Source organism: Spermophilus citellus (genome assembly GCF_964194105.1).
Source record: "Spermophilus citellus genome assembly, chromosome: 18".
Lineage (NCBI taxonomy): Eukaryota > Metazoa > Chordata > Mammalia > Rodentia > Sciuridae > Spermophilus > Spermophilus citellus.
This window is the reverse complement of record NC_138200.1, coordinates 2506513-2529295: the sequence shown is the minus strand read 5'-3', so window position 1 is coordinate 2529295 and position 22783 is coordinate 2506513. Positions and strand designations below refer to the sequence as shown.

The 22783-nt window shown below is 59.4% G+C and overlaps 4 protein-coding genes across 5 annotated transcripts; 2 read left to right on the top strand and 2 right to left on the bottom strand.

The window, feature by feature from the left end:
- Nucleotides 1-4236: 4236 nt before the first annotated feature.
- On the bottom strand, nt 4237-6910 carry IL11 (interleukin 11). The gene is made up of 3 exons (XM_081274637.1): nt 6724-6910; nt 6476-6637; nt 4237-5289 (listed from the first exon to the last, which is right to left on the bottom strand). The coding sequence occupies exons 1-3, from the start codon at nt 6751-6753 to the stop codon at nt 5119-5121; spliced, it is 363 nt and encodes a 120-aa protein (XP_081130763.1). The 5' UTR covers nt 6754-6910; the 3' UTR covers nt 4237-5118.
- Nucleotides 6911-12674: 5764 nt separating this feature from the next.
- On the top strand, nt 12675-13747 carry TMEM190 (transmembrane protein 190; the record flags this gene model as incomplete). Its single annotated transcript, XM_081273631.1, has 5 exons — nt 12675-12735; nt 12825-12860; nt 13165-13290; nt 13374-13458; nt 13543-13747. Exons 1-5 carry the CDS (start codon nt 12678-12680, stop codon nt 13745-13747), a joined length of 510 nt encoding a protein of 169 aa, XP_081129757.1. The 5' UTR covers nt 12675-12677.
- A 780-nt stretch (nt 13748-14527) lies between these two features.
- Nucleotides 14528-17997, bottom strand: TMEM238 (transmembrane protein 238). 2 transcript variants are annotated; one of them, XM_081274065.1, is made up of 2 exons: nt 17384-17996; nt 14528-14645 (listed from the first exon to the last, which is right to left on the bottom strand). In XM_081274065.1, exon 1 carries the CDS (start codon nt 17913-17915, stop codon nt 17391-17393), a length of 525 nt encoding a protein of 174 aa, XP_081130191.1. In that variant the 5' UTR covers nt 17916-17996; the 3' UTR covers nt 14528-14645; nt 17384-17390. The 2 variants fall into 2 exon arrangements, 1 of the variants encoding a protein (XP_081130191.1); XR_014019632.1 differs by having other exon boundaries at nt 14530-14645; nt 17183-17997.
- Nucleotides 17998-19623: 1626 nt separating this feature from the next.
- RPL28 (ribosomal protein L28) lies at nt 19624-22133 on the top strand. The gene is made up of 5 exons (XM_081274069.1): nt 19624-19672; nt 19999-20087; nt 20183-20306; nt 21708-21826; nt 22003-22133. The coding sequence occupies exons 2-5, from the start codon at nt 20007-20009 to the stop codon at nt 22090-22092; spliced, it is 414 nt and encodes a 137-aa protein (XP_081130195.1). The 5' UTR covers nt 19624-19672; nt 19999-20006; the 3' UTR covers nt 22093-22133.
- The last annotated feature ends 650 nt before the right edge of the window (nt 22134-22783 follow it).

Sequence of the window (22783 nt, the reverse complement as noted above, 5' to 3'; positions counted from 1 at the left end):
CCCCTCACGCCATCCAGGGCCAGCTCCCGGGCCTTGCTGATCAAGATGTCCTCAGACTCCTTCTTGGTGGTGGTGAAGGGTAGCTCCAGAGACATCATCTGGGTCCTCATCTCCACCTTGTTTATCTCCTGGGCTCCCAAGAAGACCACAGGCTTGGACTTCTCTTCAGACCTGCCTCTCTCCAGCATGTCCCCTCCAGGAATTCCCACGGGCAACACTTCTGGCTTGGCAGTGGCCTTCTGCAAGGTGGAAGGGCCAACTGCCGGCTGGTACTGGGGAAGTGAGGCTGGAGCCTTCCGGGATGGTGCAAGTGAGAGCGATTCCGTCTGTGGGGGAGGGGGACCAGCAGAGGGAGGCAGGGCCTGCTGAGATGAAGGGAGGGTCTTCTGGGGAGGGAAATACAGGGCTGGAGGCTTCCGGGATGGGTAAGGCAAGGCTGGGGTCTTCCGGGAAATAGTTGATGCAGGTGGCAGCTTTTGCGACGGGCCACCTCCAGTTGTGGCCTTCCGGAATGGAGCACGAGTTGCTGGGGACCTCCGGGATGGAGCAGGGATTGCCGGCACCTTCTGGGACTGGTCTACGATGAAGGGTGCTTTCAGGGTCGTGGTTGGGGCAGGCATGGCCTTGTGGGAGAGTGGTGGGCCTGTGCCCTGCCGGGAGGCCATGCTCTTGGCCTTGTCACAGGGCTCAGGAAAAGAGATACGAGTTGGAAAGAGGTACATGGGTGGTGGGTAGGGGGGTGGACCCAAGGAGGAAGAGGATAAAGTGCTGGACTCTGGGTCCATTAGTTCTTCAATGTCTTGCTTCCACAGGAGTGTCTCTAAGTGATCATAGGAGCCCAGGAAGGTGAAATCGGGGCTTTCGTGGGAGATACAACGGGTTGGGTTTTTAATCACACCTCCCTTGCCTGGGGCCTCATCAGAATCAGATGTGCCGGGCTGTAGATGGGTGAAAGGATGAATGGTCAGGGCCACAAGAGACCACAGACTCAGGAGTCCTGCCTGAGTTCCCCTCCCCTAGGCCTCAGACCCAGGGGGCCACTCCCCGCAGCCTCCTCCCTCAGACCCCGGGGTCCAGGCCCAGCCTCCTCCCTCAGATCCAGGGGTCCAGGCCCAGCCTCCTCCCTCAGACCCAGGGTCTAGGCCCAGCCTCCTCCCTCAGATCCAGGGGTCCAGGCCCAGCCTCCTCCCTCAGGCCCAGGGGTCCAGGCCCAGCCTCCTCCCTCAGGCCCAGGGGTCCAGGACCCAGCCCTCCTCCTTCAGACCCGGGGGTCCACCCCCCAGCCTCCTCCCTCAGACCCCGGGGTCCAGGCCCAGCCTCCTCCCTCAGATCCAGGGGTCCAGGCCCAGCCTCCTCCCTCAGGCCCAGGGGTCCAGGACCCAGCCCTCCTCCTTCAGACCCGGGGGTCCACCCCCCAGCCTCCTCCCTCAGACCCAGGGTCCCCTGGAGTATAGCTGGCCTTGGAGGACTGTGACTGGTTGATGGTGTTGGAAATGATGCTGAAGATGGTGCGGATGGTGATACTGGCCTTTCCTGGTGGGAGAGAGTGGACTAAGCCCTTGGAGAGGAGCAGAGCCAGGCCCACATGTGGGAGGGAGCAGAGGAAGGGAGTTGCTCCTACCAGAAATGTGGACTTGGGTGTTGGACTTGTCAGGGTGGACATCTGGGTGGGACCTGTAGGAGCAATATTGTGGGACTTTGGTGGAACCCGAGCCAAAGACCTGCTCCATGTGCTGCCCCCCACCAGCAACAAGCCTGCACCCACTTCTCCGTGGCTTTCTTCTGATCGCCTGCGTGATCCAGCTGGGACCAGACGAGAGGCACGGAGTCACCCACAGCCTGAGACTTGAATCTTCGCTTGAGGGCCTGGAAGTGGGTGGAGAGAGACAGTCAGAGAAAGGGCAGCCCCACCCAGTGCCCGGCCCACTGGCCTGCCCAGTGGGCTCACCTTGGTCTTCTTCTTCTTCTTCTGAGAGGCCAGCATCTTATAAGGAAAGGTGGGCTCAGGGATTGCCCCTGGAGAGAGGTGGAGAGAGGAGGGTCAGGGCAGGGCATGGGGACAAGGCCCTGAGGAGAACAAGCAGGGCCCACCCAGGGGAGAGCAGGGACCCAGTCCAAGTGTTGGCGCTTCCACAGGGAAGGCACCTGGCCCGTCAAGAAGGGCCTAACAGGTGGCAGAGCCTGCTTACCTGTCTGTCTGATGTGGGCCTGCTCCTGTGGACAGGGAGGGGGCAGTCAGGAGGGTCACAGGCCCTGGTGCGACACTTCCATTGCCCACCCAGCCAGCAGTCTCATCCCCAGCCCCTCCTCCCTCAGACCCAGTGGTACGGACCCCAGCCCCTTTGCTGGGACCCTGGGACTTTAGACCAGAGGTCCCAGCCCTCATGGAGTTGGGACTGTGGTTCTCCGGAGCTTTCTGCCTGAGATCTGCGTGTTAGGGCCCCACCTGGAGGTGCCAGGTAGAAGCAGGCGCTGTGGCCAAGGACATGTCCAGGGGGGGTGTTTGCAGGGTCCTGGGGGCCCAGGTGGTGGCAGGCTCCCGAAGCAAGTTGATGAGGCGGATCCAGCGGTTGAACAGGAAGCCCACCTCATGGTCGGGGGCGTCTAGCTCCAGGTAGTAGCAGCGGCCAGTGACCAGGCGCAGTTTCAGGCGCCAGGAGGACAGATCATGGACGTATAGGTGGACAAGGTCTAGTGGGATCATCCTGGGGAGGCAGAGACAGCCAGCTAGAGCTGGGGGTGGGGGAGGGTGTGGCAGGGATGGGGGCAGGAAGGCACCTGGTCAGAAGGAGGCCGGAGGTGTCCTTGCCCTCTGCGGGCTGAGCAATCAGCAGGAGGTCGGGCAGCATCAGGCCTGGCAGGGAGGCAGCCACGCCCATGGTCAGCCGGTTGGCTCTGTGATGCACGAACACGGGGCCCCCACGATTTGTTACCTGGGGTGGCCAGGGAGAGGGGCTGGAACCGATCCTTCCTCCAACACGCCCCTCGCACCCTCTGCCTGAGCCCCCTTCCAGCCCACTCCCCGACCCTCTTAAACCCCCACCCATGGTCTCAACCCTTCTGCCCCCTCAGCCCACAGAGCACCGGGAGTAGGGGACCTGGACAAAGTTACTCTCGAACATGGGCAGCGGGCGGAGGGGCAGGTACTCGCCCTTCTGGAGGGTCTTCTGCAGCTCCCCCAGAATAGGGACCCACTTTTGAGGGGTCTGGTGCTGCGGGGGATGCCGGATGTTCCAAAGCCGGTTCATGATGCCTGCAGAGCGTTGGGTGAGTATGAATTAGGGATCTGAGGCCCAGGACCCAGCACGCCCCTCTTCCACCCGGGCCCACTGGCCTCGGCCCCTTAGGCTTCACGGGTGGTGGGAGCTCAGTGGTCACAGAGAGTGGAGCTTCCCCAGGGCCGGGAGACTAGGGCTGTGGCCATGGCCCTGCTGGGGTGGACAGCACTGAGCTGGGGGAGGAGCCTTTGGTGGAGGGCTTTGTGACCTCAACAGACACACAGGGGACTCTTCCTGGGAACTCTTCAGGAGCCCTGTCCTCCAGGGGTATGACCTGGAGTCTTCAGGGTGGGGATGGGTGAATCAAAACCCCAGACCCAGGGTGGGGTCCAGACCCATTGCACCCTCCAGAGCTAAACCTGTGACCAAACGAGGCCCCTGGGGGGTGGGTGTCTGGCTACTGTAAGGGGACCATTAACCAAAGGAATGAGAGGCCGGCCCGCTCTGCCCCTGGCCTGCTCTAGTCCCCGCGTAAGACCCAAACTCACACTGAGCCTCAGTCTCCTTACGTCTAACAGTGTGTGGGCCACGTCAATTGTCCCTGTCACCAGGCTGTACAGAGTGGGATGCCAGCCAGCTTTGGAATGAGTCCAACCAGACTACCATCAGTTTCATCCCCTTAGCTGTGTGACTGCGAGGAATGCACCCCACAAACCTCCATTTCTCTCACCTACGAGATGGGGCATGTTCCAGGGTCCACAGGGAACCAGCTAAGAGCCCACAGGCAGAGCACAGCCCAGGGCTGCGGCTCAACCAAGGGTCTTTATTATTTAGATTTTTTTGGGGGGGGATGGGAAGGTAAGACTGGCATTCCATCATTCTAAAAATAGTGTTTATTATTATTTTAAAATGTGTCATGCAAAATACAGTCATGGTAGAAATTCTGGAAAATACAGACAAGAGCAAACAATGAAAGTCACCCGCATCCCATCCCTCACTTCCACCTAGCCAGCCACTGTCAACATTCTGTGTATTTCCCTCAGGGGTTCGGCATCCTGCTGTTTCAGGCCACAGGGCATCTTTGGGTGTCTCAGCAGCCCTGTCGAAGCCTCCCGTGGGGCCAGGAGACACTCCATGCTGTGGGTGCCGTGCTCTAGTTAAACATCTCCCCACGGCTGGGCATCTAAATTATTTCCAACTTGTCATAGGAAGCAATTCCAAAACGAACAGCCGCCAGCCTGCAGCTCTGCCCCATGCAGGTCCTGTCAGTCACAGGGTAACCTTCTGGAACCTTCCATGAAATATTTATTGAACACCTTAAAGTGCTGGGCGCCATGTTTCCTTAGAGTTCTCTGAGTAGCTGACCAGTCTCCCCTCCCCTGCTCTGCCCACTCAGGACCTCCGCCTCCCCCTGCACCAGGGACCCCAGCATCCAGGCCCCCAACCCTCAAGAGAATTCACCTCTAAGTGCATAGGTATGACAAGTTTAATTCCCCATTGTCTCACAAAGGTTTCTCACATTTTTGTATAAAAACCCAGGCTTCCTTCCCCCCTCCCCACCATAACATAAAAAGTAATTGTTTAATAAATAATATACGCTCCTGCCCAGGCCCAGAGGGACGGAAGCCAGGAAGACACTGTGGAAAGATTTCTTAGAGATACAAGAATCCAGGATCCTGGTTCCCTTCTCCTTAGTCCACTTGCCTCCCACCCCCTGATTCCTTAAATAAATAAGTATAAATAAGGCACACATGCCCCCCACCCAAGTCTCCTGGAGGGACTGTATCTAACTATGGTGGGTAATGAGAGGGGCCGTCCCCTGCCCTCACACCCGAAGTACTGAAATAAATAAATAAATAAGATGTGGCTTTTAAGGACGATGGTGGCTTTAGGTCCCAGGTCATAGCCGAGTCTTCAGCAGCAGCAGCCCCCGAACGGCCCAGTCCAGGGTCAGGTGCAACCCCCCTAGGATGGCGTGAGCCGCCCTGATGCCTCCCCAGGCTGAGGCAGGTGGGGCTAGGGGAGGCGCTGGTGGGTCTGGGGCTGACTGGGGCAGGGCCAGGCGGGACATCTGTCAGGAGGGGACAGAGGTGAGAAAAAGGTAAGGAATGTGGTGGAGGTCTGGGGAAAGGGGATATTCAGGGGCAGCCTGGGGGCATATTTGCAGTCTCTGGTATGTGAGATGAGGGGTTAGGGAAGGAAGATCTCCAGGAACTAAAAAATTGAGACTGATGTCAAAGGTTGTCATCTTAAGGTCGGCCTCCAGGACCCCGTTTTGAGGGTTGGGAGAGAGGTCTGTAAAGTTGGGGCTGGGATCCTGGTGCTTTCTAGTGAGGGCTGGGGCCTCTTGGGGTAGTCAGGGCTGGAATTTTGGAGCTAGGTCTCTAGGGTCTGTGCACTCAAGTCTGGGGTCAGGCCCAGGATCTCAGGGCTATAGTTTCAGATGTATTGTCTCTAGGACCATCATTCTAAAAACAGGGTTTATTATTTTTAGGGACTCATTATTCGGGTCTCATGGGTGGGCTGGGGTCTCAAATCTGGGATCTCAGAGCTAGGAGCTAGAATTAAAGGTCTGAGGTTTTAGGAGTCAGGTTCAGGAACTGGGACCCAAAGTCTTCCAGTCTCTTTGGGGCTTCGGAGGTCAGGCCTCACGGTCTTACACAATCAAGATCTGAGATTGAGATATTTTTGACCATGGAAGAGAGATATGGGGTCCCAGGCTCAGGGTCTGGGGTCTGCAGGTTTGAGACCTGGGGGTCTCAGGACTTGAAATCTGGTCTCAAGGCTGGCTGGGTCAGGGTTGCTCAGGGTTAGGAGCTCTGGCTGGAACTTTGAGGGTCACTGCCTTGGGACTAGGGTGTCCAAGTCTGGGGGTAAGGATTTAGATTCTCAAGTCTCCCCCATCCTGGGGACCTTGGGTCTTGGGGTTCTCTGAGTACAAGGTCTAACTTCAGGATAAAACCACAGGCTCTGAAGTCTCAGTCTCAGGGTCTGGGACCCTGGGGACATGAGGGGGCTCAGGGTCTTGGGGTGAGAGTTTGGGGCTTGGGGGAAGTATTTTGGGGTCTGGGGTCTCAGGGCCACAGGACTCTGTGTGTCTCAGGGTCAGAGTCTCAGAGCAGAGATCAGGTTTGGGGTCTGGGTTTCTAGGGTCAGCCTGGGATCCGGGTATCTCAGGATTCAAGGTCTTGGGCTATAGGTTCTAGGGATCTCAAGGATCAGGGTGGGTGGTGTAAAATCTGGGAGCTAAGGCATACCAGGAGCTGCAGCCGTCGCAGGAGCCGGTCCAGCCGAGCCTGCAGAGCACCCAGCTCGGGTTCCAAGGTCTTCAAGGAAGGGCCACCAGCCCTGCGCAGCCACTGCACGTGCCGCAGGTAGGAGAGCAGATCAGTTCGAAGCCTAGTCAGCACGCCTGGCAGCTGGGAAGCAGGCTGGGGCATCAGGACACAGCTAGTACATGCCTGTGCAGCCCCCAACCCCCTGACCCCCAAACCCCAGTCCTTACCTGCAGCGCTCCCAGTGCCCCTGCACTCATGGCCAAGGTGGGCAGGGACTCCAGGTTGTGGTCTCCTTCTGCAGGGAATTTGTCTCTCTGGTGGGAAAGAGGCTTTGAGCAGCTTCCTATTCCCCACCTCTGGTCCCAAACTCTCAGTCCCCGCCATGCTGGGTGCCTAGAAGCTCTCCAGGTGGCATACTGGAAGACTCCCCCCCCCACTCTCATATCTGTCACTGCTCCAGCCCATTCCCTCCAGGCTCCTACCAGCTGTGCGGCCAGCTGCCGAGTGTCCGCCAGGAGGGAGCGTGTCAGGAGCACCGCACTGTCCAGGTCTGCCCGAGGGTCTGGGGGAACTCGAGGGGGACCAGGAGGTGGCCCAGGGGCAACAGCTCTATCTAACCGGAGGCTCAGCACCACCAGGACCAGGTGGCAAACACCTGAAGGCAGGAGGGCACAGAAGGCTCAAGCTGGACCCGGGGTCCGAGGGGAAGTCTGGGCTCCGCACTCCCGGTTCTCTCCAGGAGGGGCTGAGGTCGTGAGTCTCTGGGTGGAGCGCCCGGGGGCAGTTTGCAGGGCCCAGGCGGGCTTCCCTCTCCCTCCCTGACTCTGGCTGCCCCGCCCGTCGGAGCAGACGCGGCCCGGGGCGGGTAGACGGGCCGGGCGTCTCCCGTCCGCCCCCGGACGCCGGAATCTGGGCCCCGGGGCGGGGCATGAGGGGGAGGCACAGGCCAGAACCTGCCCCCTCCCCGGCCCGGGAGCCCAGCGGGCTGGGAGCAGGGGAAGGAGCCAGGGGCTCGCGCTGAGACCCGGACCCACCGACCCCTCCCCCGGGAGGGCTCCGAGGTCCCCAGCTAGGCCCGCCAGAGTGGGCGCGGGAGGCTGGGCCGCAGCGCCGGGCAGGACTCGGGCGCACCTGGGCGGCGAGGTACAGAGCGACGCGCACGGCCCGAGACGGGCGCTCCTGGCGCGGGGGCTCCGGCCGCGCGCTCGCCGGCTGCCCATCCCCCAGCTGCCCCGCCCACTCCCGCGATCGCCAGCCAATCAGCGCCCCCCGGCCCTCTGCGCTCCCTTATCACACCCCCAGCCCGCCCCCTGGTCCCCTCTGGCCGAGGTCCATCCTCCCGCCCCTTCCCGGCCGGCGGTCTGTCGGTGCGTCTGTCCTGCAGGTCTCTCCGAGCTTCTTTCCGCACTCCTGTCGGTCTCTGTTCCCCTGCCTGGGACCCGTGCTCCCAGGATTGCTCTCGTGTTCTAGGACTCTCTGCCTCAGTTTCCCTCGCTGAGCCTCCGTCGGGGTCCCCGGGCTCTTTGGGATCACCTCCCAGCATCTGTCCCTCTGTCCCTGTCTGGCCTGTCCGTCTCTGCTGTCTGATTTGCCCTTTCATCTGTCTCTCTGCTCATCTCTCCTCTTGGCTCCTACTTTCTCTGAATATTCTTTTTCTCCGTCTCTGACTCCCTCTCTCCTCTGTCCTCTGTCCCTCCCTCGCCGGTGGTGCCTCCCCCCCCCCTCCCTGTCCCCTCATCCCATGAACTGGAACCAACTTACAGTTCATGTCCCCACAGGCCAGGGGTTCCCCAAGGCAGGGGGCAGGGAGCCCGGGGCCTTTAACCCTTCCCTGTCCGCTGCCGGGGGAGCCCCGGGGGTCAGCTGGGCTGCGGCCTGGGGAGGGGAGGCATGTGCGTGTGAGCAGCAGGGGCCGCGGCAGTGAGGGAGTGTGTGCGCCTGGGGGGTTATATAGGGGGCCGGGGCGGGCGGGCGGGGGGCAGGCGGCTGGGGAGGGCGGCCTGACACATCCTGACTCACCCTCCCTCCTGCCTTTTCCATTCAGACGAGCCGGCTGCCTAGCAGGGCTCACACCGCCTTGCTCGGAGGAGGGCACGGAAGAAAAAGTTGGAAAAGTTGAAAAGTGAAGGGGGGGGGTGGTCGGAGAGGGGCTGGTGAGGTCATTGGCGTCCCCTCCCTCCACCTCCACCGCCAGGGCAGACACATGTGGCTCAAGAGCTGGGGCCCGCTGTGGGTGGGGGTCTGGCTGGACCAGGAAGGGCAGGAGAGGCCAGCCACAGGCCTGGGGAGATGGAGCTGCGAGGAAAGTCAGGGACGGAGAGAGAGATGGGGCACCAGGACAGAGATGGAGACAGCGGAGAGAGACATACCAGGAGATGGAGAGGTCAGGGCGGGAATGGAGGCTGGCGGGAGCAGACAGGGAAACTGTGATGCAGCAGACGCCAGGAATGAGGGGACACCAGGAATGAGCACCCAGAGCCTGAGGGAATCAGCCATGAGGCTCAGGCAAGTGTGAAAGACATGACAACTCAGGGACCCTCTGTCCTCTGTCCCTGTTCCCAGAGAGCCCAGGGGAAAGAGGACCAGGACCTCGGGGTTCGCAGACAGGAGGCGGCTGCAGGAGAGAGAGTGCGGGACACGGGGCAGGCAGCGACCCAGAGCCAAGGAGACAGAGAGTAGAAGAGGGTGTGGAGATGGGGGCACTCAGCAAGGGGACATGACAAAGGCAGGGAGACACTGGTCTAGAAAAGACCAGAGACAGAGCCAGGTGTTGTGCAGAGGCGGGCTCTCCGTGCCTCAGTTTCCTCCTGCGTGAAGCACACAGAGATAATGTGAGCTCATCCACCCACATAAAGCACACAGTAGCACTGGACAAATGTCAACCACCGCTGCTGCCATTGCTCCATTTCACTCACAGTCCAGAGAGACAGAGATGAGCCCCACAGACAGTGGTGAGTGGGTGAAAGGGAGTGAGGGGGACAGGGACACCCTAGAGCAGGGCCAAGGTGCTGGAGAACTGAAGGATGTCACACGGAGATGGGAACAAGACAAGTGTCCAGGCAGGAGAGGGACACACAGCATGAGGGAACATAGCAATGCAGTTGGTGGCACCAGAGAAATGGGGTGGGGGGCAGGGTGGCCCAGGATTCACAACCCCAAAGGGAGAGACAGAGACGTCAACCCCAATTCCCCGGAGTCTCCTCCCCAGATGGAGATGGCAAGGAAAGATGGGATCCGACTGAGCGCAGGGATAGGACTTCCAAACGTCTCTGCAGCCCCCCAGGCTGGCCTCCCAGACTGCGATGCACGGGTGGAGGACTTGGGGCTTGAACGAAAGCTGAGGCTCCCCCTCCCCATCCACCCCACTGGGAGAACTGCTCAGGTCTCTCAGGAGATGAGGTCACAGCCCCCAACAGTGGGACATGACCTCATCTCCTCAGGTAAGTTTTTTCTCTCTCTAGGTCTGTCATGGCCACCCCTTCAAGGGCCCCCCAGGGGCCCTGCCCAGCCCTGGCTCCCACTGGGACCCGCGCCTCTGACCATTGGGTCTCCGCCCCTCAGGGGGCCTGTTTCCGGCTGAGTCAGCGTGGGGGGCCCAAAGCTGCGTCAGTGAGGGGAGAGCTGACGTAGCCCCCCCCAGACCGGCAGGGCCAGCCAAGGTGACTCAGGCCACCAGCCTGGGGGATGGACTGGCCTGAGGGGATGGGGGACTGGGCCTGGGGCCAGCCCTGGAGCAACACAAGGGATCTGGGAATGCCAGCCCTTCCACCCACGGGGATCCAGGAATTGCACCCCAGCCCCCTCTTCTCAGACACAGGGGTCCAGACCCCCAGCCTCCTCCCTCAGACCCAGTCCAAGCCCTAAACCCTTGTTTGAAGATAGGTGGAGGAACATTTGGGGCCCTTCTGCACTCTGTGGAGAAGGTCACAAATCTGGGTCAAATGAGGGGTCCCCGGCTGGCATCAGTTTCTAGTCCTGCCTTGGTCCTCACCCTTGGGGGTGTGGCATCAGACTTGACCCCCTCAAGGTAACTGCAAGAGGGTGGCCTTGTGCTTGGGTCTTCCTGGCGCAGGGTGGGGACACCTTGGGCTACTTCTATGGAAACAATAGCAAGAGACCAGCCTGGGGAACCCCAAGAATGACAAATGACAAAGCAAGTACAAATAGAGATGGGGCCACCAAGGCCAGAGTAAGACCCAGACACAGGAAGAGATGGGTGCTAGGGAGACCAGCGTGGGGCAGGGTCTGCAACAGACTGGGGAGCAGGCGGAGAAGCCCTCAGGTGCTCACAGACTTGGGGGAGGTGCCTCTGCTCTGTGGGGTGGGCTGGGGGTCCTTGCTGTGCTGGCCCTGGGTGAGGTCCCGCTGCCTGCGTGTGATGACTGCAGCTCCCAGGCTGTGTGTGTCTGTCTGTCCCTGGGGGGTCCTGTCTGGCCTCTGGGGGTGACGGGGCAGGCCAACCACAGAGGCAGCCCAAACCTGTCATTAGCGGTGAGGGCCGTGACAACTGGGCCCCCCAGTCCAAGCCGCGGTCCGGGGCCAGTCAGCCCCGCCCCCCACCCCCTCCTTGATCCCTGAGGAATCCCGGGAATTGGGAAGTGGGTCCAGATGGTGTTGACACAGGAAATGGTCAGCAGCTGCCAGGCCTCAGCCCCACAACCCCTCTGACCCCCACCCCCGGCCCCCTGCCAAGCCCCTCTGACCTGTGTCATCTCTGACGGAGGCAGCTAGGGCCCACTCAGCACGCAGGAGGATGTTTACAGGAGACATGGGTATGACAAGGAGTCAGCCCGTGGCTTTTTGGGAAATGGGATCTGGAGTTGGACCCCTCCACCCTCTGACCAGGAGTCCAGGCCCCAGCCCTCCTCCCTCTGACCAGGACTCCAGGCCCCAGCCCTCCTCCTCCTGACCAGGGATCCAGGTCCCAGCCCTCCTCCTCCTGACCAGGGGTCCAGGTCCCAGCCCTCCTCCCTCTGACCAGGAGTCCAGGTCCCAGCCCTCCTCCCTCTGACCAGGGGTCCAGACCCTAGCCTTCCTCCTCCTGACCAGGGGTCCAGGCCCCAACCCTCCTCTGTCTAACCAAGAGTACAAACCCTCGCCCTCCTCCCTTTGTCTAGGAGTGCAGACCCCTGCCCTATTTCCTCAGACCCAGGAGTTTGGACCCCAGACCTCCTCCATCCCGCTGACCAGAACTCCAGACCCCAGCCTTCCTCCTCAGATTCAGGAGCTCTGGGCCAAAGCCAGAACACCAGAAGTCACTGAGGTTCCCTCTGCACTGTGCTGAGTGGTCACGGAGACAGGATAAACTAGGGATCATGGTCCCTACCAAGTCCCTAATCTGGCTTCCCCTAGTGGGAAACCTGGCCCCTTGACGGTCATTGTGGACAGGAAAAACAGCAGTGGCACTTGAGAGTCTCCAGTGGACATTCTCCTTTTACAGGTGGGGAAACTGAGTCTCAGGTGGACATGGGCCCCTTGCTCTTGAGGCACCTAACAGCCGCTGAGCCCCTCAAGCCCCCATGTCTTCAGGGCCTGGACAGCCCCATGCCTGGCCACAGGTTCCTCGAGAAGGCCAGCTCTGGCTGGAGCTGGAGAGCCCTCTAGGGTCCTCCCAGCTAGGGCTCCAGCCTCCAGTGTCTCAGGCTGGGTCCAGTCTCCTGGTTGCTGCGGAAACCTTCCCTAACAATGGGGCTCAGTGAGACCCTCCTCCCCTGTGCCCGCGGCCCCTCCCTCTGGTTGCTCAGGGGACCGACTCCCTAGCCACGAGGTTTCCTGAGCCTGGGCCACCAGAGGCTGCCTTCCCCGGCAGGGTCAGGGAGGAAGGGTTCCACAGCACAGAGGCCTCGGACCCTCCCTTCCGTACTGGGTGGGCTGATGAGAGGGAGGTAGCCAGCCCTAGGCGCCTGCCCGCCTTCTCCTTCCCTCTGGAGTTCCTAAGGGGGTTCTCTAAAGTTCAGAGGTGCCCCCCACACCCGCCTCTGCCTCCTGGGTGCCCATGGAGTCCCTCTTGCCCAGACATGACAAGGCCATGGGACTCTCCCTGCCAAGCCCTGGCTGAGGGGACTCCCTAGCAACAGAACTCAGAACCCTGGGCTTGGGGCAGCAGGGCGGGGCTGGCCGTTGCTTGGTGATGACCTTCCAGGCCATTCCCCACAGAGGCCCCAGGGCTCTGGGAGGTAACATGGTGGGCTCAGGGATCCCAGCGTTGGGCCTTTTCCTGCTGATGCAGGGCTCAGTAGGTGAGGGGGCTCTTGAGGCGGTCAGGGGCTGAGGAGCCGGCCACCCCGGCCTCCATACAGGCCCCCGACACCACCCTTTTCTCTCACAGATGGGAATGGAATCCAGGGATTCTTCTATCCATGGAGTGAGCCGGAACTGAAATCCTGACACCCCCAGGGAGAGGGAGTCCAAATTAGAGCTTAGGGTCTAAAAGGGAGGAGGGCTGGGGTCCAGACTCCTTGGGCTGAGGGAGGAGGGCACCTGGACCCTGGGTCTGGGGGAGGAAGGCCTGGACCCTGGGTCTGGGGGAGGAGGCTGGGCCCTGGGTCTGGGGGAGGAGGCTGGGCCTGGGCCTGTACACCAACACTGGGCAGGCAGTGCCCATCCTGGCTGGGCCCTGTCTAGCCTGAGGCTAGCTTTCTGAGTTTGTGCCTGGTATGGTTCCCTAGGCTGTGAGGGAGATGTGTGGGATAGGGAGAGCTGTGGGGGTCAGGCGGCCATCGAAAACCCCAACCTCTGTCTGCGCCTTCGATGCTGCTACCGAGATGGTGTCTGCTACCACCAGCGTCCGGATGGTGAGTGGCCAGGAGGAGGGTGCAGGGACCTGGGGCTGGTGGTGGGTGGAGCCCAGGGACATCGACCTCCCTCTTTTATGCAGAGAACATGCGCAGGAAGCACATGTGGGCCCTGGGCTGGACCTGTGGTGGCCTGCTCTTCCTGATCCTCCTCATCTGCCTGTTCTGGTGAGTAGGTGGGGCTCAGGTGGACACCTGCCTCCCAGAGCACAGGCTGGTGGCCAGGCTGAGCACAAGTCCCCTCCTCTCCAGGTGGGCCAAGCGCCGGGACATGCTGCACCTCCCACCGTTTCTGAAGGGCAAATGCGACCTGTCGAGGACAGTTTCCCTGCTGTCCAAGGACCGAGCGTCAGAGAAGAAGTCATCTGCAGGCAGCATGCAAACCCCTGGGGAGGGCGGGGAGACAGAAGGGGAAGCGACGGAAGGGGGCGAGGAAACAGAGGAGGGGGGAGACTAGGGGCCTCCCCAGGGGACCCTTCAATATAGATATGGCATCTAGGTGTGTGTCTCATTTCTGGGGGCTGCGCGAAAAGGTGATTCAGTGTGAACCTGGGGTGGGGTGCATGTGCTTGAGGGAGACTGAGGGTCAGACCTGAGACTGGGTGCCGTGAGCATAGGGGTGCGCCGAAGCAGGTCTGGAGTGACAGCATCCTGGAGAAGTGGGGCCGACCTGAGCTCAGTGGCCCCAGGCTGAGGGGCACAGGCGTAGGGGGCTGCAGTGAACCTGAGGTGGAGCTGGGATGAGTGGGGGCTGCGGGCCACCTAAGCAGGAGGTGGGGTAGGACGCACACAGCCATGGAAACGTGTCCCCAGCTGTCCTGCTGTAGTGGAGTGACTGGCCAGTGCCCCCTCCAGCCCTGTGGGCTGCTCGCCCCCAAGGCTGAGCTGGGCAGGGCACCAGTGTGGCAGACATGGGCTTTCCCCAGTGGACAGCTTTGGCTCCCAGGCTCCCCACTGGCTGGTGAAAATTCCTGTAGAAGTGTGCGGCCGTGGGAGACTCCTGCCCAGCTGGCCTGACCTCTGCCTTGCGTGTTTCACCCAGTACACATCTGAAAACCCAAGGTGCCTGTGTCTGCCTCTGAGAAGGACCCAGGCCGCCTGGGGGTGCCAGGCGGAGGCAAGGGTCTGGGCTTGAGGTCCTTCCCTTCACCGTTGCCCTCTGATGCCTTTGAGCTTCCCGCTTCTCAGGGGCTTCCATCCCACTCCAGCACAGCCCCTCTCCCAAACAGGCAAGTGGTATTGTAAGGTAGAGCTGTTTATCCAAGTGAGGACACGGGGGACAGATGGGTGTACTGGTGGTCGGCCCGTGGAGGGGCAGCTGCGCTTCTCAGTCGTGTCCTGACTGGTGAGGTTACCTGTAGGAGGGAGGGTGGGGTTAGTGACTGCTCCAGATTGCCTCCTCTCCATCCCAATGTCCTGGGCCCCCTACCAGTGGCAGGGGTGGACGCAGGGAGCCCCTCACACCCTGGCGCACATCCTGGCTCATCTGTGTCTCCCTTCCTGCATCCCTCCCATCTGCTGCAGACCCCAGTGTGTGCGTGCATGTGCGACTATGTGTGCCTTCAGCTCACTGGAATTCATAGGACCAGGGAGAGGCAGAGGAGAGTGACAGAGGCGCAGAGACAGAAAAGCACCTGGAGACAGAAGCAGAGGTGAAGAAAGCAGAGACAGAGAGGGGGGAAATAATGGCGGGAGGGTGGCTCTGCCCTTCTCATTTTGGCCTCAGAGGGATAGGGGTGCTGTAGAGGTAGAGCGTGTCCTTTGTCAAAATTCAAGTTTGGGCTGGAGATGCCATGGTGTGGCACACACCTATGATCCCAGCGACTGGGGAGGCTGTTCAAGGCCAGCAACTTAGACCCTGTCTCATAACCAAAAAATAAAAAGGGCTGGGGATGTAGCTCAGTGGCACAGTATTCCTGGGCTCAATCCTCAGTACTGGGGCAGGGGGACCCCCAAACAAACAACTCTCCATGTGCTGGCAGCACCTCACCTCCCAGGGAAGGAGGAGCCCTTGTTTAAATGCCTCCCTTTCCTCCTGAGAGGGGCCTGGCTCAAGGCAGCAAGGTCTAAGGCTCTGGTGGGCAGTTCCAGCAGTGCAGATCCACTGGCTGGGGTGGCCTTGCGGGCCATGTCAAGGATTTTCAAAGGTTATTTTCACTACAGATGGTTAGTTCTGCATGATATGCCAAATTTTGCAGTGGCTCATGTTTCCCCTACTTACACATATAGTTGTTCATCCTTTTAAATTTTATTTTTCGGGTGCTAGGGATTGAACCCAGGGTCTTTATGCCTGTTAGACAAGCATTTGAGTACATCCCCCAGCCTTTTGATTTTCTTAAAATTTGAGACAGGGTCTCACTAAGTTGCACAGACTGGCCTTGAGCTTGTGATCCTCCTGCCTCAGCCTCCTAAGTAGCTGGGGTTGCAGGTGTGCACCACTGCACTGTGCCTGGCTCTAGCCTTCCTTTTTCCCTTTCCTTTTTTTTTGACAGTTTTTTAAAATATGTGAGAGAGAGAGAGAGAGAGAGGGAGGGAGAGAAGTTATAGGTAGACACAATATTTTTATTTATTTTTATGTGGTGCTGAGGATTGAACCCAGAACCTCACACGTGTGAGGCAAGTGCTCTACCACTGAGCCTCAACCCCAGCCCTAGACACACATTATTTAGGTAAGAGTGTGGGCTCTCTTGAGTGAGAAGCAAGGCTTTCGGCTCTATTCTTTCTCAAACTAGCTTACTCATTTGAACTCAGAGCATAGGATATGGTGAATGACCATTTTCTCAATTCTCACAAATAGTTTATAACTAGTATCATTCTGGATGCATGAGAAAAATTAACTCATCAGAGAGAATCTCTCTGGGTTCACATATTTTATGGGACTCCCATGTGGAACATGTAGTCACTCATCCACCCATCAGCAAACCCATCCTCTCATTCATCCATCCACCACACATCAGCTCAAACCATCCACCCACACACCCATTCACCCATCTACCCATCCAGCTAAACCACTCACCCACTCATTCATCTACCCACCCACATCTGCCCACTAAACAACCAACCCATACACCCATCCATCAACCAACTCCTGCATTCACCCATCTACTTATTGACCCACCTACCTACCCAGCCCCAACATTTACAGGGTTCAGACTTTTTGCTGGGCAATGTTAGGAACAGAAACACCAAGACCCAGGCTTACCCTTAAAGAGTCCCTGGCAGTGGGAGAGACAGTGCCAACACACAAAGCACAGCCATCCAAGCAGAACTGGAAACCCGGACAATAGGAAGACTCAGAGGAGGGCAGAGAAGGGGGGCTGGCGCTTAAAGGAGTTTTCTGGGTAGAGGGCAGACAGCAAGGACACTCCCCAGGTAGAGGGGATGCACAGAGGTCACTGCAGAGAAGGCAAGAAAATGGCCTGGGCTTAACCAGAGGGCAAGAGGGATCCACGGCGGTTCCTTGAGCAGAGGCCGACAGGCCAGCTGGTGTGTTTAGGAAAGGGGATACAGTAGTAATTCCTCCTCATCCGTGTGGGATACGTGCTGACATTCCAGGGATGCCTGAGGCCAGGCATAGCACTGAACCTTACATAAGGTAGAAGGTAAAGGAGAAAGGGGAGGGAACAAGGGCGCTTCCACTCCTCCTGCCTCCCTTGGTCCTTCTCATAGGACTACTTGTCAGGAAAATCCGAGCTCCTCCACCTATGTGTCGCACGATCTTGGGCAAAGGTGGCAGCTTTATTGACCTCAGTTTACCCCCTGTAGAATGGGGATAATAACACAGTAATCTCAGGCACCCAATCCCCTGAGAGGATTAAATGGGGTCGGCTGGAGGGTGGTATTTCCGAGTGCTGGGCGTGCCTAACCTTGACCACCCCACCTCCGGACTCACGTCCAGTTGCGGGGATCATTCGTGCCCGCCAAGTCTGCACCTACGCCGGCGGTCTCTGAGTCTCCGTGCCTCCGGCTTCTGTTACCCTGCCTCAGTCCCCTCCAATCTCCGTCTCCTGCGGTTCCTGTCTCCCTCGCCCCTCGCGGTCGCCATCTCTCCTGGTCTGTTTCCACCTCCACGTCTCCGCCGGACTCCGCTCACCTGGGGCTCACTCGTTGCCAGTGCCTGCAGCCCCCGGCCCGGCCTCCAGCGTGGCGAGCTGCAGGCGCACGCGACGGGCGCCGGCGGCGGGAGGCCCGGGCGCGCGGGCGGCTCGGCGAGCTCCGAGGGAGCCGGGCGCTGCGCGCGGGCCGGCGGCGGGCGCCGACCAGCGGCGGGACAGCTTGCGCGCCAGGCGGGCGAGTGCCGAGGGCCGCAGGCCGTAGTCGCGCTCGAGCTCCTGGCGCGAGATCTCGATGTTGCCGGTGTACCAGAGGATCCAGCCGAGCAGGCTCAGGAAGACGAGCAGCGCGCCCGAGTAGATGAGTAGGTCGCCGAAGTCGCGGCCGCGCACCTGCAGTTGCGCGAATACGCCTGTCAACAGCGCCGCCATGCCCGCCACGTCCAGCGCCACGGCCAGCAGCAGCGCCATGCGGCAGCGGCCCAGGCCGACCGCAGGGGCGGGCGCCTTGGCGGCTCCTGTCACCGGCGGGGCCCCCTGCGAGGCGCACGCCGCCGCCGCCACCGCCGCCATGGCCTCGCCCTGCTAGCCGCGCGCTTTGGGAGAGAGCGTTCCGGGGTGCGGCCGCCCGGGGCGGGGTCTGGGGCCCGAGCCAGGTGTACCCGGGGCCCGCTGGGTCACCTGAGCTGAGCCGGGCGCGGCGGCCCGGGGCCTGACTGAGGGCCTGTGCAGCCCGACCCTCAGGGGCCTGTGCTGGTGCGGATATGGCTGGTCAGGGTCATGGAGCGCCAGGCAAATTCCTGGTGGAACTTCAGGGTGCCACGATGGAGACAGCAGGGCGTTGTTCTCTGCAGTGCCCACAACCCCATGGTGGACACTGCCGGGGTCAGAAACAAGAGCAGTTAAGGCCCCCTGACTCCAAGGAGCTCTGGGATGCAGAAAATGAACGTCCATAAGGGAGGAAAGGGCGGAGGCTTTCTCTCACTTTCCTTTTTTGGTGCTGGGGATCAAACCCTCAGGCCTCATGCATGCTAGCATAGGCCCTTTGTCTAGACTTCCCCAGGTGCAAAGATGGAACTCCCTCTCTGGAGGGACTGATATCCATCAGACCTAGAGTGTGCTACTGGACATAGCAGGACAAGCCCGAAGGTCAGGGCTTATTACCGGTGAAGGATGAAGCCAAGGGCACAGATGTGGACCGGACAGGGTCCCCGCCCTCAAGGAGCTCCCAGAGAAACCGAGTCAAGGTGCAGCAATAGAGGTGGCAAGGGCACTTTCACTCCGGGTGTCCTTAGTAGGTGTCTCCTAAGGGGCTCCCCCCAGGCCAGGCCTAGCTAGGGAAGCTGAGAACACACATCTGGTAGGGCTCCTGCTCCCCAGCCTGACTCTGTCCACGCGCTTCCAGAGAGCCAATGCGGGTAACTAGGGCAGAGGCATTGAGGCACAAGCAAGAGCCTAGGCGAACCGCCCTGGAATACTAAAGGGAACCAGACACAGTCACAGGTAAAGCTCCCTTCCTTCAAACAAACTAGTCCTTAGAGGAAATTCACTCTCCCCTGGGGTGGCAGTCTGAGAGACAGTTATGTCTAGGTTCTCCCCAAACTCCAGGTAGCAATTTTAGATTTCAAGAAGATTGGGGTACATTTGCTGGGAGGGACTAAAGGATTAACCGAAGGCTTTCGAACGTTGCCGAATGGAAACCGAGTGTTTCTGAAAAGATCCGAACCATGCTTGGGTGACTGGGGGTAAAGCAGCTGGCTGACCCTTCCGAGCGACTTCGGACATTCCGAAAATGCCCGAGCGAGGCTCAGTGTCCCCATCGGGAATAGTCGAGGTCCTACGAAGAAGAGCGGAAGAATCCGAAGACGCCAGGGTTATGTTTAAATCACACACTCTTTCAAATTCACAAGAGTTTATTTATTGCCCACTATGTGCCACACACAGTGCCGAGCGCTGGGTGAGCAATACTGGAGAGATGTCTTTGAGAGATAGGCCTCGAGGTTTCTCGAATTGGTTCCACTCGGAACCCACCGTAGAGTTCCGAAAATTTCCGAGCGACCACGGAACCGAGGCTTTCCACGGTTGAGAACACACCTCCTCCCTTTTACCCGAGGATTTCCGAAGGCTCCCGAGCGGTAAGCGACTGTTGGCGGAAATAGCCGAAAGCCCCGGAGCCGCCTCGGAGGCGGGGCCGAAAGGAGGGAGGAAGCGGAGGCCAGCGACTTCTGGTATGCGTTCGGAGGGGAAGCGGAAATGCGTATGCGGTATTAAAGGCGTGGCTCCGCCCCAAGCGTTCCTCTTTCCGTCTCCGGTCGTCGTAGCGAGAGGAGGTGAGCGTGCGCTCTCCTTCCCCCCCCACCCCCGGCGCGGCCGCCATCTCTCGCTAGCCGTGGGGTGTGAGCTGCCCGGCCTGGCCCCTCTTTGCACCTGGGGTCTTTGGCGGGCCCCACCTCTGTCGCCCGTGGTTGTGTAGTCACGTTCTCCCCCCCCCCCCGGTCCCTACAGACGCCTCCTGGGGTCATCAGCCCCGCCCGACGGAGGCTTCTGCCTGCCCCGTGGGCACGTGGGTCAGGGTCCCTGTGCCGACGAGGCGCGGTGCGCCAGCGCCGGCCTGCTGCTCTTGCTGACGCCTCGCTCGTGCCCGCTTTCTTGGCAGCCTGCACCATGTCCGCGCACCTGCAGTGGATGGTCGTGCGGAACTGCTCCAGCTTCCTGATCAAGAGGAATAAGCAGACGTACAGCACCGTGAGTGGGCCGGGGCGGCTGGCCACCGCGGGAGGGTTGGGGGCGCCGCCTCCGCGTGTCTCTGGCGGCAGTGACATTCCCTGCACCTTTCCCAGGAGCCCAATAACCTAAAGGCCCGCAACTCCTTCCGCTACAACGGGCTGATTCACCGCAAGACTGTGGGCGTGGAGCCCGCGGCCGACGGCAAAGGCGTAGTGGTGGTCATGAAGCGCAGATCCGGTGAGCGTCGTCGGATAGGGGCCCTTTCCCGGGCTGGGAACTGGGGTGCCTCCCTCGGGCCAGCGGACGGGTTCTGCCGGGGAATGGAGCGTGCCCGGAAGCCCCTTCCCTCTGCCCCATCTGAGCTGGCTAGGTCACATCTTGTTTCTTTACCTGTAAAGAGAAACTAACAGAACCTGAGCTTCAGAGGGTTGTTGAGACGGTTCAGTTGCTGGGTTGTGCAGTTGTGTGACATTTTCAGATGTCACAATTCAGGTGGGGTGATGGGTCTCACTGATGTGAAAATTGAGGCAAATAAGGAACTGTCTCTTCTTTCCCTGTAGAGATGATACGCTGGGTCCAAGTATCAGTTTGACATCTATCCCAGAGTTCTGCTGGCTGAGCTAAAGAGAAGGGGTCCTGAAGAGCCCACCCTGCTAAACTGTGCTCTCAGGCAGATAGGCTTGTTTTGTTTTGTTTTGCCCGGAGTACTTGTGGGAGGTCAAGGGAGGCAGGGATCTGCTGTGGGATACCCACCTCCACCCGGGGTTTTTAAGATAACGAGTTTTCCTTGGGTTCTCAGTGGGACTGGCTTCTGTTCTGATTCAATGCCTGGTGACCTCAGTGACTGCTGCCCATCCTGGAGGGAGATAGTGTCTCTTCTCGGGAGCATTGCAGCCCAAGGAGTCACCAGTTGATTTCCCTAGTGGACTTCAGAGTTCTCCTGAGGACCATTCTGGAGCCATACATCCTAAGAACTTTTGATTCCTCTCTAGAATTGTGGAACACATGAGTGCCTTTTTGGGGCTAAAAATCCGCATGGTGACAGCCTGGTGTCTTGGGGAAGCTGTTTATGTCCCAGTATCAGGAGCATGATTCTGGCTAGGCTTGTTTGTTCTAACTATGTCCTGATGGATGGCTGCTGCATGATACAAGAAAAGGACATTTTCACATGAACGGTATTGGGAGAGCATGGAAGAATTTTCAAGATCTTTTTGATGCCAGATAACGAAGCCCAGACTTGGTTTTGGCATTTCTTGGCATCTGGGTCCTACCATGCTAAACACTCTTGCTCCTTTGAGATTGTTCCAGACTGCATAGCCTGGGCCCTGGAACACTGGGATATTGTGGTTATGGGGTCTAGCTTAGGAACAGTTAGCTCTGCTACATGGGGCCTTGAGAGTCCGTATCCTGTTGCCTCTGTTGTATTTCAGACCACTGTGAGGCCTTTGGCCTGAGTGTCTCGTGGATAGGCAGGCTGTCTGCTGGTCTGGTCCAGGAGGTTGGGGGGATGGCTGGGCAGTAGTTTGCTCAGACTCACAGCCAAGGGTGCTTTGACTCTTGGGGTGAGATTGTATCCTCTTACCCGGGAGGCACACTAGGGCCTAGGCAGTTGAACTGACCTACAGACTCCCTCACCAGGCCAGCGAAAGCCAGCTACTAATTATGTCCGGACCACCATTAATAAGAATGCACGGGCCACACTCAGCAGCATCAGGCACATGATTCGCAAGAACAAGTACCGCCCTGACCTGCGTATGGTGAGTGTTCAGAGGGCCTCTGGGTAAAGGGGGGAGGCAGGGGCTGGGAAGGTCAGGGACCTTTCCTTTGAGCTCCACCCCAGGGACACCCGCCCCCCCATGACGTGGACCTGGGAGGCAGGCATTTGGGGTGGCCCAAGCCCGTTAGCTGAACCCCACACTGCCCTTTCCCTCAGGCTGCCATCCGCAGAGCCAGTGCCATCCTGCGCAGCCAGAAACCTGTGATGGTGAAGAGGAAGCGGACACGTCCCACTAAGAGCTCTTGAGCCTCAAGCCTTCTAAAGCAATAAAGACGCAGCTGACTTTCTTTGGCCCCCTGTGTGTCACTCAGGCAGCTTCACTAAATCTCTTTTAAGTGTCCAAGTGTTTTTCTGAGGGGATAGTCGGGGCTGGACATGCAGGAAGGTGGGCAGGCAACTGTTTCCAGAAAAGGCTTGCTTGTCTCTTATCTAGACACTCCTTTCTGGAGCCCCGTGGGGGTGAGGTTTCTTCCAGCCTGGAATGGTAGCAGCCAAGGAGCTGTGGGCCCTGATGGTGCTCTCAGCCCAAATCTAAGTCCTTGGTATCACAGTAGGGTTTGGGACCCTGGAACCTGGTGGCCCACAGGAGTGAAATCCTCTGATGAGAGAGTCCTGCATGTCCTGGGCCTGAGCTGCAGGGGGCTACCTCATGTGGCCCCATCTCCTTGAGGACAAGATAGGTGGTCCCAAATGGGAGGCTCTTTGTCAGATCTCAGTTTAGTGTCTCCTTTGAAGGGATCTTCACTGATGTGTGTAGTTTCTCCTGGGTTCCCCAGCTCTTTTGTGTGTTTGCTTCTTAGTGTTTGTTGTTATAACCAGTGACATCGGGACCTGTGTGCACACTGAACATGGGCTGCCAGAGTCCTGCCACTGACTGGGCTATTCCACCTCTGCTACCTTGCCAGAATGAAGTGGGTTAATGAATCCAAAGAGCTGA

Bases quoted from the DNA above. Each gene is read 5' to 3' on its own strand.
- IL11 (XM_081274637.1), bottom strand. From the start codon at position 6,753: ATGAGTGCAGGGGCACTGGGAGCGCTGCAG. The intron at 6,638-6,723 runs GTAAGGACTGGG...CCTGCTTCCCAG, and splicing joins GGGCACTGGGAGCGCTGCAG to CTGCCAGGCGTGCTGACTAG. The intron at 5,290-6,475 runs GTATGCCTTAGC...CCCTCCTGACAG, and splicing joins TGCGACGGCTGCAGCTCCTG to ATGTCCCGCCTGGCCCTGCC.
- TMEM238 (XM_081274065.1), bottom strand. From the start codon at position 17,915: ATGGCGGCGGTGGCGGCGGCGGCGTGCGCCTCGCAGGGGGCCCCGCCG.
- RPL28 (XM_081274069.1), top strand. From the start codon at position 20,007: ATGTCCGCGCACCTGCAGTGGATGGTCGTGCGGAACTGCTCCAGCTTC. The intron at 20,088-20,182 runs GTGAGTGGGCCG...CACCTTTCCCAG, and splicing joins ATAAGCAGACGTACAGCACC to GAGCCCAATAACCTAAAGGC. The intron at 20,307-21,707 runs GTGAGCGTCGTC...CTCCCTCACCAG, and splicing joins GGTCATGAAGCGCAGATCCG to GCCAGCGAAAGCCAGCTACT.